The sequence below is a fragment of the Thermobia domestica genome, chromosome 12, assembly GCF_964235325.1.
Source record: "Thermobia domestica chromosome 12, izTheDome1.hap1.1, whole genome shotgun sequence".
NCBI classification, from domain to species: Eukaryota; Metazoa; Arthropoda; class Insecta; order Zygentoma; family Lepismatidae; genus Thermobia; species Thermobia domestica.
Genome location: NC_137465.1, coordinates 176,459,097 through 176,474,869, shown reverse-complemented (window position 1 = coordinate 176,474,869; position 15,773 = coordinate 176,459,097). Strand labels below are relative to the sequence as shown.

General features: G+C 32.2%; 1 protein-coding gene across 1 annotated transcript in view; it reads right to left on the bottom strand.

The window, feature by feature from the left end:
• Nucleotides 1-590: 590 nt before the first annotated feature.
• The window catches only part of LOC145666846 (matrix metalloproteinase-21-like), a 227,550-nt gene continuing 212,367 nt past the window's right edge, over nt 591-15,773 (bottom strand). Inside the window, exons 10-15 of the mRNA XM_081734421.1 lie at nt 15,565-15,697; nt 14,858-14,965; nt 10,762-10,942; nt 8,911-9,078; nt 6,242-6,493; nt 591-1,539 (exon numbers count right to left, since the gene is read on the bottom strand). Coding sequence (XP_081590547.1) covers nt 6,359-6,493; nt 8,911-9,078; nt 10,762-10,942; nt 14,858-14,965; nt 15,565-15,697 — 725 coding nt within the window. The 3' untranslated portion in view covers nt 591-1,539; nt 6,242-6,358. The remainder of the gene's footprint in view (nt 1,540-6,241; nt 6,494-8,910; nt 9,079-10,761; nt 10,943-14,857; nt 14,966-15,564; nt 15,698-15,773) is intronic.

Below are 15,773 nucleotides of genomic sequence, written 5' to 3'. Positions count from 1 at the left end.
TTATGAGATTTTCACATTGTTTTATTGTATGAAAAAACAAATACAGCGTAACAAATTAACTTTCATGAAGAGAATAAAAATATTGAAAAGTATAATCACGGGTCCAATGGACCCGCTTGGTAGTTCTCGGGTTAAGCATGAAGTTCTCCAATCATGGATTATTTTAACTAAAAATCTCGCCGGCACAGATACTGTACCCTCCCACGAATACATCACTCATTATTATTATTATTATTATTATTATTATTATTATTATTATTATTATTATTATTATTATTATTATTATTATTATTATTATTATTATTATTATTATTACTTGTTGATGAGATACCAAAGGTAAATATTTCATATACACATTAGGTAGCAACCTAAACTACGTAGGTGCTAAACTGATTCGCACTAATGGTAACTATTTCAAGAACAGAACCTTTTCTGAAGATATTTTTATACTGGATTTCTATCGATGTTGCAGTGTCCTTAACTTCAAATATGAAACTTTTAACATTTTTGTTAATGGTTCGTTTTTATCAAAATCATTGTACGTATGTTCTTTAAGGTACGCTGGAAATAAATATACCCTTCAGAACGAATAGGAAAGTTAAAAGAATTTAATGACTAGTTTGTTACAAAAGGAAATACATAAAACATTTGTCCGACATGAGAGGCATTAATACAAATACCGTACATTTCTGAATCGAAGATAACGTCCCATTATTTGAACAAAGGATTACAAAGTAAATAAATACAGCATATAGTGAGTATGTTTTCAAATTTACTGTAAAACTGCACTACAGACTTTTTTTAAGTCTTTTTCAGTGGAAGTGTCCACGGAAACTAGAGATTCAAGGCTAAAGCGGTAGGTTTGGTTAATAGAAGCTAGTGATTCTGTTCAGTAAAGAAAACTCTACATTATATGTCGCGAAAGTAAGATTACCCCATATTTTGGGGCAAGAAATTGTGAAGAAAAGGAAAATCGTTTTGGATTCAGAAATATAAGGTATGTTAACTAGGCTATTTGGAAATCTCTTATTTACACATTTCATAGAACTAAATAGTCGAGTTAACCTGAAATAAAATTAGTACTTTGCTGCAAATTTTACATAAGACTTGACATAGCCGAGGTTTTAAAAAAGCAAAGAACATTATTTTGATTTCGAAGTTTAAAAAGTACAAATATTTATAGTGCAGATTAAGCATTCACTATGTTTCTCCGCACCCATTCATTGTGATGCTTCACACGCCATCAGCAGAATTACTCGTACATTGAAAAATACTTTTCTATTTTTTTTAAAATTAAATACTGATATGCATGTCGTAAGTTAATGATGAAATTATTATTCACGTTAAGTGATGATAACTAAAGATTAATTAGAAAAAAAAGAAAGCAACGAACAACTGTCCAGAGCGGTTTCTTATTGTAAAATGATAGTTGGTAGGAGAAAGCGACTAATGCACCAAGCATTTTTAGCTTTCCAGTAATCTTTGAGTATAAAAAATAATGTCAAATTGCTTTCAGCACCCAGCGTTGTTATTGGCGACCTGAAAAACAAAAATCATTTCATATTATTAGAATGAATAAATAAATTTTCAAAAATTTAAGTGCTATATAATTTATTATTATTATTATTATTATTATTGATTTTAATACTTGATCAATGTCAAAATATCATTAAACGTGCACTAAATCGACTCTAGTTTAGGGTTTAGCATTTCAAGCTAATTAGAGGTAAAATGCACGAAAGCAATTTTAAAATGCTGGATACTTAGCATATTTCTAAGTGGCAAAAATTATACTTTATCCATGCCAGTATGTTGAATCGTGCGGATTCCATCTTCCGGAGAATGGAAAATATAAGATTATAACTGGTTCATATTCTTAAACGACCATTGTTTGTATGTCGTGAAGAACTTCAGAACTAATGGAATTAGCACTGGTGTTTTCCAGAAAGTTTGATAGCTAATTTTACTGTCGAGATATTTTAGAAACTAGAAAAATAAATTACAGATAGGGCATCACCAGTTAATGTTTGTTTCTTTCTTACAACAATCGTCAGTCTTGTAATAGTGGTCAAGTAACAAATTACGGAAATAAACTGACGCATGTTTAAATATCCACTTGGACAAATCTTGGTATATGTCTATTTCACTAAATACGTTATTAACAACACGTGTAAATATAGGTACTTAATAAAAGCTCATTAAGACATAATGCCGGACATACGTTGTTTAGTCAATTCAAATTATCGTCTATAGATATAGTCGACATGTACAATTCAATCCTTTTCAACTTCGCGATTGAATGCACCCAGAAATGGTTAAGCAATAAATTTAGTGAATTAGAAATGCAGCATATTAAGTAACCATAATTATTTGAAGTTTGAAGATAAAATTTACAAACAAAGAGATGCACTTGCTGTGACCTTTATCTCCACTGTTGACCAACATCGTTATGGACCAGTTTGTGGCTGAAAGTCTCAAAAGAAAGCAAGAGAAAAAAAAAAAGTTCAAATATGTCAGATACATCCGTTTGATGGATGTTATTCTAATATTGTATAATTTGTCAGATCTTCTTAATGTCTTCATCAAAACTTAAAATTTACTTCAGAACACGAATCAAAAAATAGTCTGGTATTGATTTCCTTGACCTCAAAATTTGCGAAGAAGGTAATAAGTTTTTAACGTTCATTCAGAAAATCGAACGCATGCAGATATTGCATGCATGAAAAAATCGGCACATTCTTATTTGACCAAAGTCAGATACAGTCTTATTTAACGAAAGCCATGTTCGGAAAAACTTCTTCTTAAGGGTGTTCGAAACAATTTCGGAAAAACAGGAATTGGACAGGGAATATGAAATTATCATCAATTAAGGGAAGAAAATTGTTTTTAATTTCGATGCATTAATTAAATGAAGAAATCACGTTTTAAACGTCCACATTAAAGGTAATTATTTCAGAACCCAAAAATTGATTTCTTTATCATTCTGGATAAATCTAATCCACAGATTACAAAGAATAGCTAGGAAGTAAGGTTTAATGTCTCAACAGAGTCACCAGACAATATAGAAAAATTTAGCGGATTATAAAAATTACTATACGAATCGTGTATGATCACAAGGAGTTTACTAAGTAAATTGTATTTGCAAAGAATTCTATATAGGTATGACAAAAAGGAATTTAGCCATTAAGGTCAAGCAGCATTCAAGAGACGTTAAAGAGGATATCTAAATACTTCAGGCCTGTCACGACATCTCCATGCATCGAAACACAAAATCAGCGATATTAAAGTACAACACGGAATGAATTCGTTCATTGAGAGGAACGGTTATGAATTGTTTTTTATAAAGTCAAAAAATCCTATCTTAATCTTGACGAAGGTAACTCCAGCAAGAGATGGAACACAATAATCAACTGTCAAATATGAAGTCTAGAGGTAGAATGGTACAACACAGGTCTGTTTTAACACTTTATTTCAGTACGTATCTAAAATTTACTAAAAATTTACAACTTACTAAAAATAAACCTGCTGCAACTTGTAAAGTTTAACCTACAAGTAAAAGAAGAATAGTTAATTCGTTCATTTATTTATTGTTTACCAGCAAACGACTTAATTTAGAATCATAGTATGGAGGAGTTGTATAAAAAGTTCAGTTAGTTCTTTCTGTAAAATAACTAATTAAAGTATACCAACAAATTCCATCGTGTGAAGTAAAAGAATATGACAACCAAAAGCAGAAGAAAGTTTATTGAGAGAATCACGTTATTTACAAGTAGATCAAGTTGACAACCGTACAATACATATGAAGGGTAAGGGGGAAAAAGGAGTGTCACAAAACTACATTTTTGAGAAAACAGCGTTTTAATATTGAAAACCGCGTAAAAAGAATAGAGTTAGTTAAATCTTTTGCCCCTTTTTACATTGACATTTCTACATCTACGCGTGCATGGCATATACAGTCAAATAGTGCCAAAAGTCACCAACAGATAGGACAAAGCACCCGATAAAGCACATACATGAACATTCCTTGTTTTTTTCCCCTTACCCTTCATATGCGCAATTCAGGAAAGTTTTTTGTAATACCAAGAAAAATTTCGAAGTGAGAGTTCAAATATTTAAGAGTTCAATTTTTGTTACTGATATCGAGGTATCTATATATTTTTATTATTACAAAAATACTTTTTTCTTTCGATATTTCTATACCACAATGATTGATGTCCTGTAACGTGAAGACTTTGCCGTAGATTTTCTAAGAAAACTCCATGAACAAGATAGGAGTTCCCATTGAAAATGACGGCAATTACTAAATAACAGACGTATACCAAGGTAAATAACAAACCAGTTATAGTTCTCGTATCCTCATTGCCCAAACAATGAGATCCACATGATTTCGAAGTAGAGGCAGTGCTGACAGAAATACAAATTTTGCCACTTTGGAGCATACAAAGTTAAGAAAACCTCAATGGTGGACGTTTTAGCGGATATTGCTTACATGACTGTAATATGAACATATAAATACTTGTACACTCTTCAAACGACAACCGCGCTCCGGCCATTTTGATCCTTACGTCACATGTTCATTTTATAGTCATGTAAGTAATAATACTTGTTGAGAGGAAACCATACTACATATTGCTATTAATTCGATCTAACTTCGAAGATGCATAGATATTATCTGTTCTCTGTTCACACAAATAAACTACAACGAAAATTAATCTTTTATATCTATTTAACTTGTTTTTACCCTAACGCCACGAACCCCTGTTATTTGCCTTTTTTCTTGAGAGTGGAGAGGGGGCACGGTGGCTCAGTGGTAAAGCGCTTACATCTGGTACATGGGGCTCCTAGTTCGATCCTCGGACAAATATTTGTGGTGGACAACATCGTGTCCATGGGTTTTGTCGGTGTACTCAGTTTCTTCCCATATTCTCATTCCATCGATTTTTCAACCATCATTCACTTGCCTTAATCATTCGTCTCTCATAGCCTAAAGGACATAATCGTGGAACATTAAACTGACAGATTTCATTTTATGTTTTGTCTTGAGAATATGCAACTCAGAGCAGACATTTAAGTTTTATGATTGGGTAATCAAGTCGAAATAGCAGAGAAAAAAAAGGCGGGTAACTTTTTTGTTTTTATAAATTTTCTATACTTAAGAACAACTTCGTTTACATCCATTACCAGGGTTAATAAAAAAAAAGAAAGAAAAAAAGAAAAAGCAAGAAGAGAAATAAGAAGTTCCGATTGCTAATCTTTCGCGTTGTATAGAAATTTTATCCTCGAACCTGAAGTAATCAGTGCCAAGACACATTTTTTAGTAAGCTCATAAATTTCAAAGTCCGAAAACTTATTTTGCTTAAGATATTTTTGTATGTACTTAATTGTTAGATATATGAGAAGGGGTATATACATACATGTAAAATAGAAGATCATTTTTATGTTTGTTGAAATTAGTAGCAATTTTGAGTATCTCGCGAAATATTTCGACGAGTTATTGCTAACATGTTTTTGTAACTGTTAAGCTAGAGAGTCGTGTTCCTTTCTGTCATAATCAATTTTGAAGCACACCAGATTTGTGTAGTTTCGGTAGGCCATAAATAGAGAATAAATTGGATCTGTTTTGTAAGATTTTAATTATTTATTTCTACTTTTTTCTCTCATTGAGAGAATAGTCAGAAGTAGAGTTTGTTCAGTTTCGACACAAACACAGAAGACTTTTTTGTTCCTTTTGCTAATGACTAAATCAGTGGTGCCCCCCCTTATGTCCATGACGCACCCCCCTTAATTGTCTATCCATAGGTGTTCTTCCATGAAAAAAAATCTTTTCGATTAATTTTTACACCCCCTCAAACATAATTATATAAATTTTTAACCCCCCCAAATATTTCAATGACGCAGCTTGCGTCATAGCCCCCCTTGTGGGCACCCCTGACTAAATATAAATTTGTATCTAAAATATTAAGTTTTTATTTAGAATTACGAAATAGTGAAACTGGAAGAAATATGAAATATTTTTGGTACATGACTGGTCACACTAGCATAACCCTAGCACATCTGCACCGTGCCCGAAAGTTTTGAGTAAAAAAAAAAAAAAAATCGAGTGTTTTGTGAAAGTTAAGAAAATATCTCGGAATCAATAGTAGGATAAACAAATGAAAATTGTATCATTAAAATAAATACCAACTTTAAATTATATAATTTCTCTAGTTGAAAACGTGATTTCTTTTTGTTTTCAACTTACCTGCATTAAAGGGAAATGCTTCTTATCATCGTGAAGCAGTTTGTGTGAAATAAGAAGCTTCGTTCCTCGCGTGAATGTCTCTGAGCTGCACCTCGTCAATCTTGTGAGCTAGCTACTTCACTGATCAGGAAACGCGAATTCTGCATCGCATAAATCTTTCCAGCGTTCTCGTATTGGGTAAGGACCAGCAACAGCATTGTGGCGGCGTCTATCCAAAGGATCAAAAGTCACCAGTTCCCAGTAGTTAGTACCCTGGAACAAAATAAAACAGATTACACAGTGGCAGTCTATCTCTGCAAACAGAGTTGAGTTTATTGTTTCATTTTCCACTAGTCAGTATAAAACGTGAAATATCTGTAATGGTGCTGTCTAAATTAAGTATTCATAAAATAAATTTGTCCTCAACTAAGCATGATACAACAAAAGTTTTATCAATTGTATTACGTTGACAGAAGACAGAAATGTTTATTAAGCCAATTCAACATTATTATTAATCATAATAATTAAAAATGCAATCAATATTTACACGTATAAATCTTAAAACATAAACTTCATTTAGTTTAGAATTATTCTATATCTGAAACTCCTCAAAAGTAAATACCTTGTATCTTCACTGGATAGCAAGCAGTCAAAATTTCATGGTTTAATAATTTCTTGGGAATATCTGAGTAGATTTCTAAGTTAGAGCTATTCACCAGTTACATTTGAGGTCACGTGCTGATTGAAGATATTAGTGATATCAATTTTTTCATTAGGCAGCAGCCAAACGTTTCAAATATATCCCTTATTTATTACTTAAAGTTTATTTAAGAATATCTGAAATTGCAAATCCATTCTTCTAGATATAAATGAAGTAGTTTTGATTTTAAGTTTCATCGTCAGGCTCAGAACCAACTGGGCATTTACGAATAATGTAGATTTTCAACAAGAAATAATTCATTAATACTTCGAATGCCTTGCTTACAAAATGGCCTTGCTACTGAAAAGTTTCAGAAGTCGTTTAATGCTTGTCATGAGATTCTAATATATCCAATATTCCTTTACTAACATTTGTTCTTTTTGTATAGTTGCTTAATTCATAAAATGAGTATGATAAGGCTATAAATATTCTGTGACAGCTCCATTTCTATAATGTCATTGAAGATTTGCAGGTTGTTTTTCCCAAAGTAATGGAAAGAATGTTCCGTAATGTCAATTTAAGATAAAGTTTTTGTACTTATCTAACCTAGCGCTATGATTGCTTGTTAAACTATTCAAATGTAAACGTTGTAAATAAAATTAGTACTAACATTTTTGTATTCCTAAGCAAGTAATAATATCCAATATTTTGGAAGCTCTGTCGGGTATCTATTTTCAAGGACTTAAACATATTCAGCAGTAAGATCTTCACATGCTTAATGCTTCGACTTCAGTGGAAATCTTCGATTTTAAAGACGTAACATATTTTAACCAAGTAACGATTTCAATAGCTCATAGTATTTTTTTTTTTTTTTTTTTGAGGGGGGGGAGGGGATACGCTATGTCTGTGTCTTTCTCTTTTGGAATTACAATTAGTGTAAATGCACTTACAGATTTTACCTATTATAATTCTATATTTGCACGTAAATCGAGCATTTTTGTCCAGTTCTTGGTGTAATATTCCATCTCCCACGTATATATGTTGCAAAATCCAAATGAAGTATAAAGTTTCCATATCCTGTATCCATGCGCCAACAAAGACAAAGCTCAAAAATACTGTTTGTTATTAATATCGTTACCAGGTTAAAATACCTTATGTTTTCAAAATCGAACATTTCCACTGAATTCGAAGCATTAAGCATGTGCAGATTTTATTGCTGAATATGTTTTAAGCTTTAATGGTCCTTGAAAATGAATTCAAGATAGAGAGTCCGAAATATTGGACATCATTATTTCCTTAGGAATACAAAAATGCTATTACCTGTAATACGTTGGGCTTTTAAAATTAAAGAGTTCCACTGAAATCGAAGTATTAAATATGTGAGGATCTTAATGCTGAATATGTTTTAAGCTTTAACGGACCTTGAAAATTGATGCCCGATAGAGCTTCCGAAATATTGGATATTATTATTTCCTTAGAAATACAAAAAGTATTGAAAGGTATTCCATTCGCTCTATTAGTTATTGTAAACGTTGTAACTTGTTAAACATGAATGCGTAAACTCTTCTTAGCTTTTGCGTGTATTGTACAGTTATAATTTCGTTTATATTTACTGTTTGATAATTTCTTCTAACTATTCGGTGAATACAAACCTACGACTAAATTTCACAGTGAAATATTAATATTAACATTAGTGTTAGAACGTACAACGTCTTTTCGGAAGAATATAATGTTGTACGAGTCTTAACCAAATGTACTCTCACTGTTGAAAACTATGCTTCTTCCTTGCAGGACAGAAACCATGACTAATTGAAAGAATATTGTGCTCAATGTTAGTGCTAAAACGGATATTGTTGTACAAAATGTTGAAGCATTTTAAATATAATTAAAGATTTTCAATTTCAAACTCATATTTTGATGCTACTCAAATTATTGTAGTTATGACGTACTACTGGATAATTTCAATTTTTTCACTACAAAGGCGTTTTTTATACTAGTTATGTCTGTATTTTCTGCAATTAATTACTACGTAGTCTATCGAGAAAAATACCTTGAAAAAGAACACTGTGCGATGCGTATAGGAGAAGTATACTGCATCCAAATTATCTGGTAAGTGGTGATTATACTTATTTATTCGAGGAAATTCATCGCGTATTCGTTTAGGAAATCCTGGTAGGCAACATCCTTCTGTTCCTTCACTTACATTGTATCCATATACCTGTAATACCCGAAACAAAGTATTAAGTATTTAGTTAATATATTCCATTTAGAAGATACTTTTCATAATGACATAATGTGAAGAAAATAAGATGCCGATTCTAAATAGGGTTAATTTAATTAGTATGGTACATTACCGGGAGAACCCCATACTAAGGAAGAAAGTAATATATCTTTTTTTTTTTTTTTAAAAAAAAAAAAAGACTTACATTATGTAATGACATTGTTTATATTATTTTATAATGTTATACTGTGTTAAAGAAAGGGACTAAACAACCTGTTTAATACCTAATTGTCTATAGCTGAACTGTGGATCAAATCCAGATCTTCGGCTTACCAGACTGCCCTCAAGGGTGAGGTTCTGTTGTTGGTTTCTTGAAGGACTTAGCAACATACTGGTAATCCGGAGACCCGGATTCGAACTCTAGGTGAGTCGCATTTTCAACCAAGTTTCAAAAATATAAACTTTTTTTCTTACAGATGTAAATGACATATTTGTTGGTTGAACTAGAGAAATGTTTGTATACGTTTGAAGTTAATTGTTATTTATCATGTATTATCCTAAATAGTACGGATCAGTTCATCAAAACTTTATAGGATCACTACAAAACACCCATTCTTATATGAAATCTCCTATTAATAAATTACTCTTTCATTATCTATAAACATCTTATAATCTTGGCCATACTTTCAAGAATAATTCTTATACATCTGAATATTTTGATCTTATGTCCCTTACGACAATTAATCTTATTTATCTCGAGTCTCACAGACTATCTAATTTAACAAACACCTCATGAATCAGCATATTTATAATTTACTAACATTTCTTGCTGAAAGTTGTCATAATCAATTTAGAAAGATGATCTAGCTGTATCTAAGTAATTATTTGTAAAGTGTGAAATAAGTATGTAACTTATTAAGCTGTTTGAGTCTTAATTGTAATCTTACTCCTGATTGCTTTTTGATAATTTAACGTAGGATCTGTATCGTTTTGCTCCTACTGGAGATCGAATCATTGACAACACATATACACATATAGAGAAATCATGGTATGTTTAATCAATAAGCATTGAACTCTGCGTTTTTCTTAACTGCTTGATTTTAATAACAGCTAAGCTACCAAATTAACATATGTAGTAGAAAGAGCGAGACTTTTCCTAGAGCAAACTAAAAATCGATCCAGACTTACGAATAAAATGATATATCAAAGTGAAAGTAATCTGGTATCAGTTTGTTGAAAAAATCATCCTCCAATTCAAAAGCATCCACTATATGTAAAAGATCTATTTTCGTTTTTTATAATACGTTTACCAATTGTTACTTCTTACATAGCTCCTTCATTTGAAGATTATTTTACTACGGAGTGTAGTATTTTTTTATGCTGTGTATTTTCAGTTGAGTTGAGTTGATTTTGAGTTTAACGTCCTTTCCAGCAGCGAGGCTATGAGACAGGACCTACTGATTAACGTGGAATCCGAACCACATGAGCTTCCGCCAGGAATCGAACCCGGGTCTCCCACGCCAAAGGCACGTATGCTAACCGCTTAGCCACGAAGGAGCTCTCTGTATTTTCAGAATTACCTGATTTCTTACATGGATAATATGATCAAAATTACTTTACAGATTTTTTGTAGAACATAAAGTTTATTTACTAGATCCCAGATATGGAGTAGTTACTCACCAATCCATCTTTGAAGAAATACAAGTTTGCGTCTCTCTTATCAAAGAACACCGCATCCAGGTAACTTGGAATGGGTTGGAATGTAGAATTTGGAATTGGTCTAAAATCATCAGAAATGTTTCTTGGAAACTCTTCAATTGTATGATCTTCGACGCTGTCATATAACCAATAATGAGGACCTGTATTTATAAAAGAAAGTATTATTATTACGTTAAATTGCATCCAATTAATCATTAAATATTCAAAATAAAACATATATTTGAAAAGAACATATTTCTATTTGTTAAACTAAATAAATAAATAAATAAATAAATAAATAAACTGTTTTACTCGTTAGTTTAGCCACTGATTTTGCATAAGACCAAAACATAATTACCGATTATAGCTATTGAGTAGTTAGTATTATGCTTAACTAGGTAAGATTTATACATCCAAACTATGTTATTGTATTCCCTAAAATACATACAATGAACAAACTCCAACTCAACCCCTTTATTTATTTGAACTACTAGTACTCAGGTACATCTACTTTTCAATTATGATCACAATTACCAATGCTGTATATTACTTCCTCTCAGGAACCGATTCATTTTTCTTATTCTTTAGTTACATCAACAGCTGAAACCATAAAACTGTAGGCAAGAAGTCTAAGCAGACTGTATTAAAGTTCAAACTGTATCAAAGTATTCGTTATTTTGGAGACAGATATGTTTAATATGATCTACATATTTTAAAAAAAATCGCTTAATATTACAAGTTGTCCATATTTCAAAGTATACCAAGATAAAAATGTACTAAATGTGAGTTCTAAACTGATATTTATCCAGTCGTCGTTTTCTTTCGGTTCTCCATCAGGAACCTAATATCCATTTTAATTTAATACACATTAAACTCTAAGAAAACATAAGAGACAATTGTCTCACAAAATTTATCGAACACCTTTTCCGATTACCTCCTCAATAAACACCACCTTTACGAAGACACTTGTGTGTCAGGTGGGGAGGATTGCGTGTTACAGTGAAATTTAGAGCTATGTCGGTGGTAGTTCACTATTAGAAGGGCCACCCCTGCCGAGTTAGTCTAAATAAAGTAACTAGACGAAGAATGTTCTAGTAGAAGGCAGCAATTCTCCAGTAGCCGAGTTGGCGGAAATCATAGTAATCGGTACGACAACTTGAACGTTAGTTCCAGGCGTGGTCAGAGTGACTTTGTTGCTAACTTCTCCCATCACACTCAGTAAAGCTGAAGCTAACAATCTTTCTTGTCCTACAGATGATCTCAGACAGGACAGAATAACTTTTGCTTAAAAGACTTTTCACAACTAGCAGTAGATGTTGCAGCAGTCAGGAAAATCTGAGGACCAACTCTCAGACATGGAAATAGATCATTCTGATACTGCACAATGAACGAAACAGGTCCTCTGGTGTCGAAAGCTTAACATCAGTCCTTGTCTTGAGTAGCATTTGACAGTCCATTATTTCCATAAAAACGCATCTTTGATGACATCACTGAGGAAATATAAACGCCTGAGTATCTTCAGCAGCATTATGAAAGTTCATGTAGTAGTCCTAATATCTTTTCTGAACACAGCTAATCTTACCAAGTTCAATATTACAGAACCGATGAAAAACGAAAAACTGTTATAATCAATGTTAAAATCCGATGTAACATCTGAATTACAGCACTTCTTGTTTCTGAATTGTCATCCTGATCACTTGCAATATTTTCCAGTAGGTCTACCAAGTGTTCTAGTTCATCATGTATCAGTATAACAGTTTTTGCTAAGGCAGTCCAACGAGTTTCTGACTGACTTTACTAATACGCAAGAACAGTTTTCAGTCTCTCTCATCGAAGAGTTGTCCACGAAAATACGGTAAACATAGATAGCTTGTACAGCACTGAAGCGTGCCGTACCTCATAACTAACAGCATGAACCCCAAGTAAATTATGTATGTGGTTAACAAAGTTAACAAATGTAGCTTTTGAGTTAAGCAGCAAGTTTTTTTTTTTTTTTTTTTTTTTTTTCCATTCCTGGATTATAGCCAGACATTACAAATGCATTGTTATAACACTGCTTGAAGCTTTGATCGCTGATCGACCGCTGATCGACAAGCTTTGAAAGGTAATTTATCCTTCTCCAGCTGTTACAATATTATGTCTGCAATACTTGCTTCATCGTTTTATAGCTTGAATGAATCCAAACAAAGACTCCTTTACAACTACAGTTTCTGTTTCTCTTAAAGTTTATATCTACATATCTAATGGTCTCCGACATCTGTTCTTGGTGAGCAGCATCAGAAGTTGAGTTAATCATTATTCCATGGTATTTGGCTCTCTAAATGTCATATACAAGTAGACTAACTGTGGAAGCTAAACCTGGATGGAGTCATTTTGTATTTCTGATTAAAAGCACGTAGTTGATCATTTTATTTTGTTACATATACGAAAGAAAGATGGCTCTTCATAACTGAATCGAACTCTACAACAAGGTGTAGAACTTACATTAAATTTTCAGCATTTTTGTGACTTTTCTAAATTTCAGTTTCAGTGGTACTTTCTCTGTGGCTTCTTAGGATTAAATTCTTTTCGGCTAAGTATTTTAAGCAGTATAACACCTTCTTAAGTACTTGTCGCCAGTTTCTCTTCAATAATTTAATTTTAAAGTTGTACAGTTATTAAACTTCCTTTTTATTTTTATCACCTCCTTTCCATTTCTTTCCATGTTGTGAAAGAATTCCGATTCCTTGGGGAATTCTCATGTGGAATAAAATTTTCTATTCTTTTCCTCAATTATTAAAGCCATTTTCAGTTTATAGAGAACAGTTCTCATAAGAGACTGCACATGAGGAAAGCAGACAAGAAACACAAAATGCCGTGCCCTTCATATGGGGAATACACCAATCAAGATCGATTCACTGTACCTCCTTTTCCTTTTCTAATTTTTTGTAAATCATTCTGAACACACAGTTGTTGCATCTACATACACAAAATATACTTACATTGACTACCTCGACAAATGAAATTGTGGGAGAGAATACCAAACGTATTTCTCCTCGCGATAAAAGGGAGAACTTAACTCCTTAAATGCAAACAAAATTGAATGCTCGCTATAACAGTTGATTTTAGGTACAAAAATTCCTAGTAAAGAATAGGAAATTTCAACCTAAGGCGAGAAAAGGGCGAAATTTTCGAATTTTTTCAAATAAAGGAAGAAGAGAAAAAATCCTCAACTAGCTAAAAGTATTTCATTTGAAATTAAATAAAGGATTCATTTAAGGGTTCGTTGGTAGCTATACTACTCCCAAAGAATGCAAAATAAAATTACATTTAGAAAGTGAGTTACAGACATAAACATATATTGTAATCACTGATATCCTAATATTGTAGGGATTTGAATAAAAATTCACCAATGGTCAGAATAATAGCAAAAAAAAATTAGGGTACACTCCTGTTTTGCCTTTGTGCTAATTTAATCAGATTTGTACAGAACGTACTAATTTAATTATGTCAATTCCTAAAATGCCAATAACGCATTTCGTGGCTATTCCTTGCATTAGATACAACTAGTCTTCATTAATTTGTAACTTCTATATGTAATTGGTTTTCGATAATTTAAATCATAAACTGTTAACAATTGCACTACAGTACGTATGAATATTTGGTTTAGTTAAACCTGTAAAATTGGCTACCTGTTTAACCTGGTCATCTATTTAATTTGGCCGTATATCTTGGGACAATAGGGATAGAGCTATCCGTTATTATTTCTGAATAGTCAACTACTTGTATAAGTTAATTTTTTGCGAATCAAGGATACAACTTAACACAGGTTTCACTAACATTTCACAATTATCAAACCACAGTTATTTTATATTCGAATAGAAAAAAAAAAAAAAAAAAAAAGAAGGGAAAGTAGTTATTTATCTAACAAGTATCAGATTAGTGTGATATTGTGATATCGCACCACACAATTTAAATCTAACGTATTTTTTCTTCGTTTAAAATGAATTGTTATGGTTTGATGGGGACATCAGCAACGAGGTTATTTTTTCTCCGTCTTGTTTGAAAAGAGGAAGCAAATATTTAAGGTATCTTCCCTTTGAAGAAGTATACAGCATCCATGTTGTAGGTCCAAACATGTGCAAAAGCATCAATGTTGTTTGGAAGTCCTCTCCATTCAGCTGCAATTGCTAGTGGATCCCCATACCTATTAAAATAATAATAATTATTAATAAATGCTATCACTTATAAAGGAAATAAAATATTTTGCATTATTTAAAAGACAAATTAGTTCTACCGAGTGGTGGAACTTAAAAATCAGTGCTTCCGCAAGAAGTCTTCTCAAGGTTTCGTGCAAAAATATCATCATCTCCACCTCACCTTTCCGTTCAATTTTTCTCAGGGTTCCATACAAGATGTCCCCTGTTTTTGTCTCGTTAAAACACGAAATCTTAAAAGTGACCATACTTAATAAAAATAAGCACAAGTGAATAGTTCTTATATTACTATAACTCTTATGTAATATGGATTACGTCTTATGGGGCTATAAAGTTAGTTATGGGCAAACTAAAAACATATATGAAAATATTAATACTTTTTCACTCACTTCATTTCAGAGGAATTGATAAGACTTGTATCTTGTATTAGAGTGCACGTCTATTTGAACTTTGGATAACTGGTTTATTGAAATTGTTTTATACAATGCACTTAATTATCATAGTGCGGATCGAGAATTTTTTCACACTATTTCTACATACGTTACTTTATTATACTTACTAGCAGATTAGCTCTAGATTCATTGCTTACCTGGATCTGTTAAAACGGTTTTCATACAGCCAATAATGGTCACCTCGAAAAAAGAACGTGTTGTATATGAGTTTCCCATCAGAGCGTCTTCTCACCCAATCAAACACAGTATCGAAGGAACCATCACAAACACCTAGGCATTCCAAATTATAGCAATTAAGTTTATCTTATTATAAAGATGCATTACATTTACGAAAATAAATAGAAGT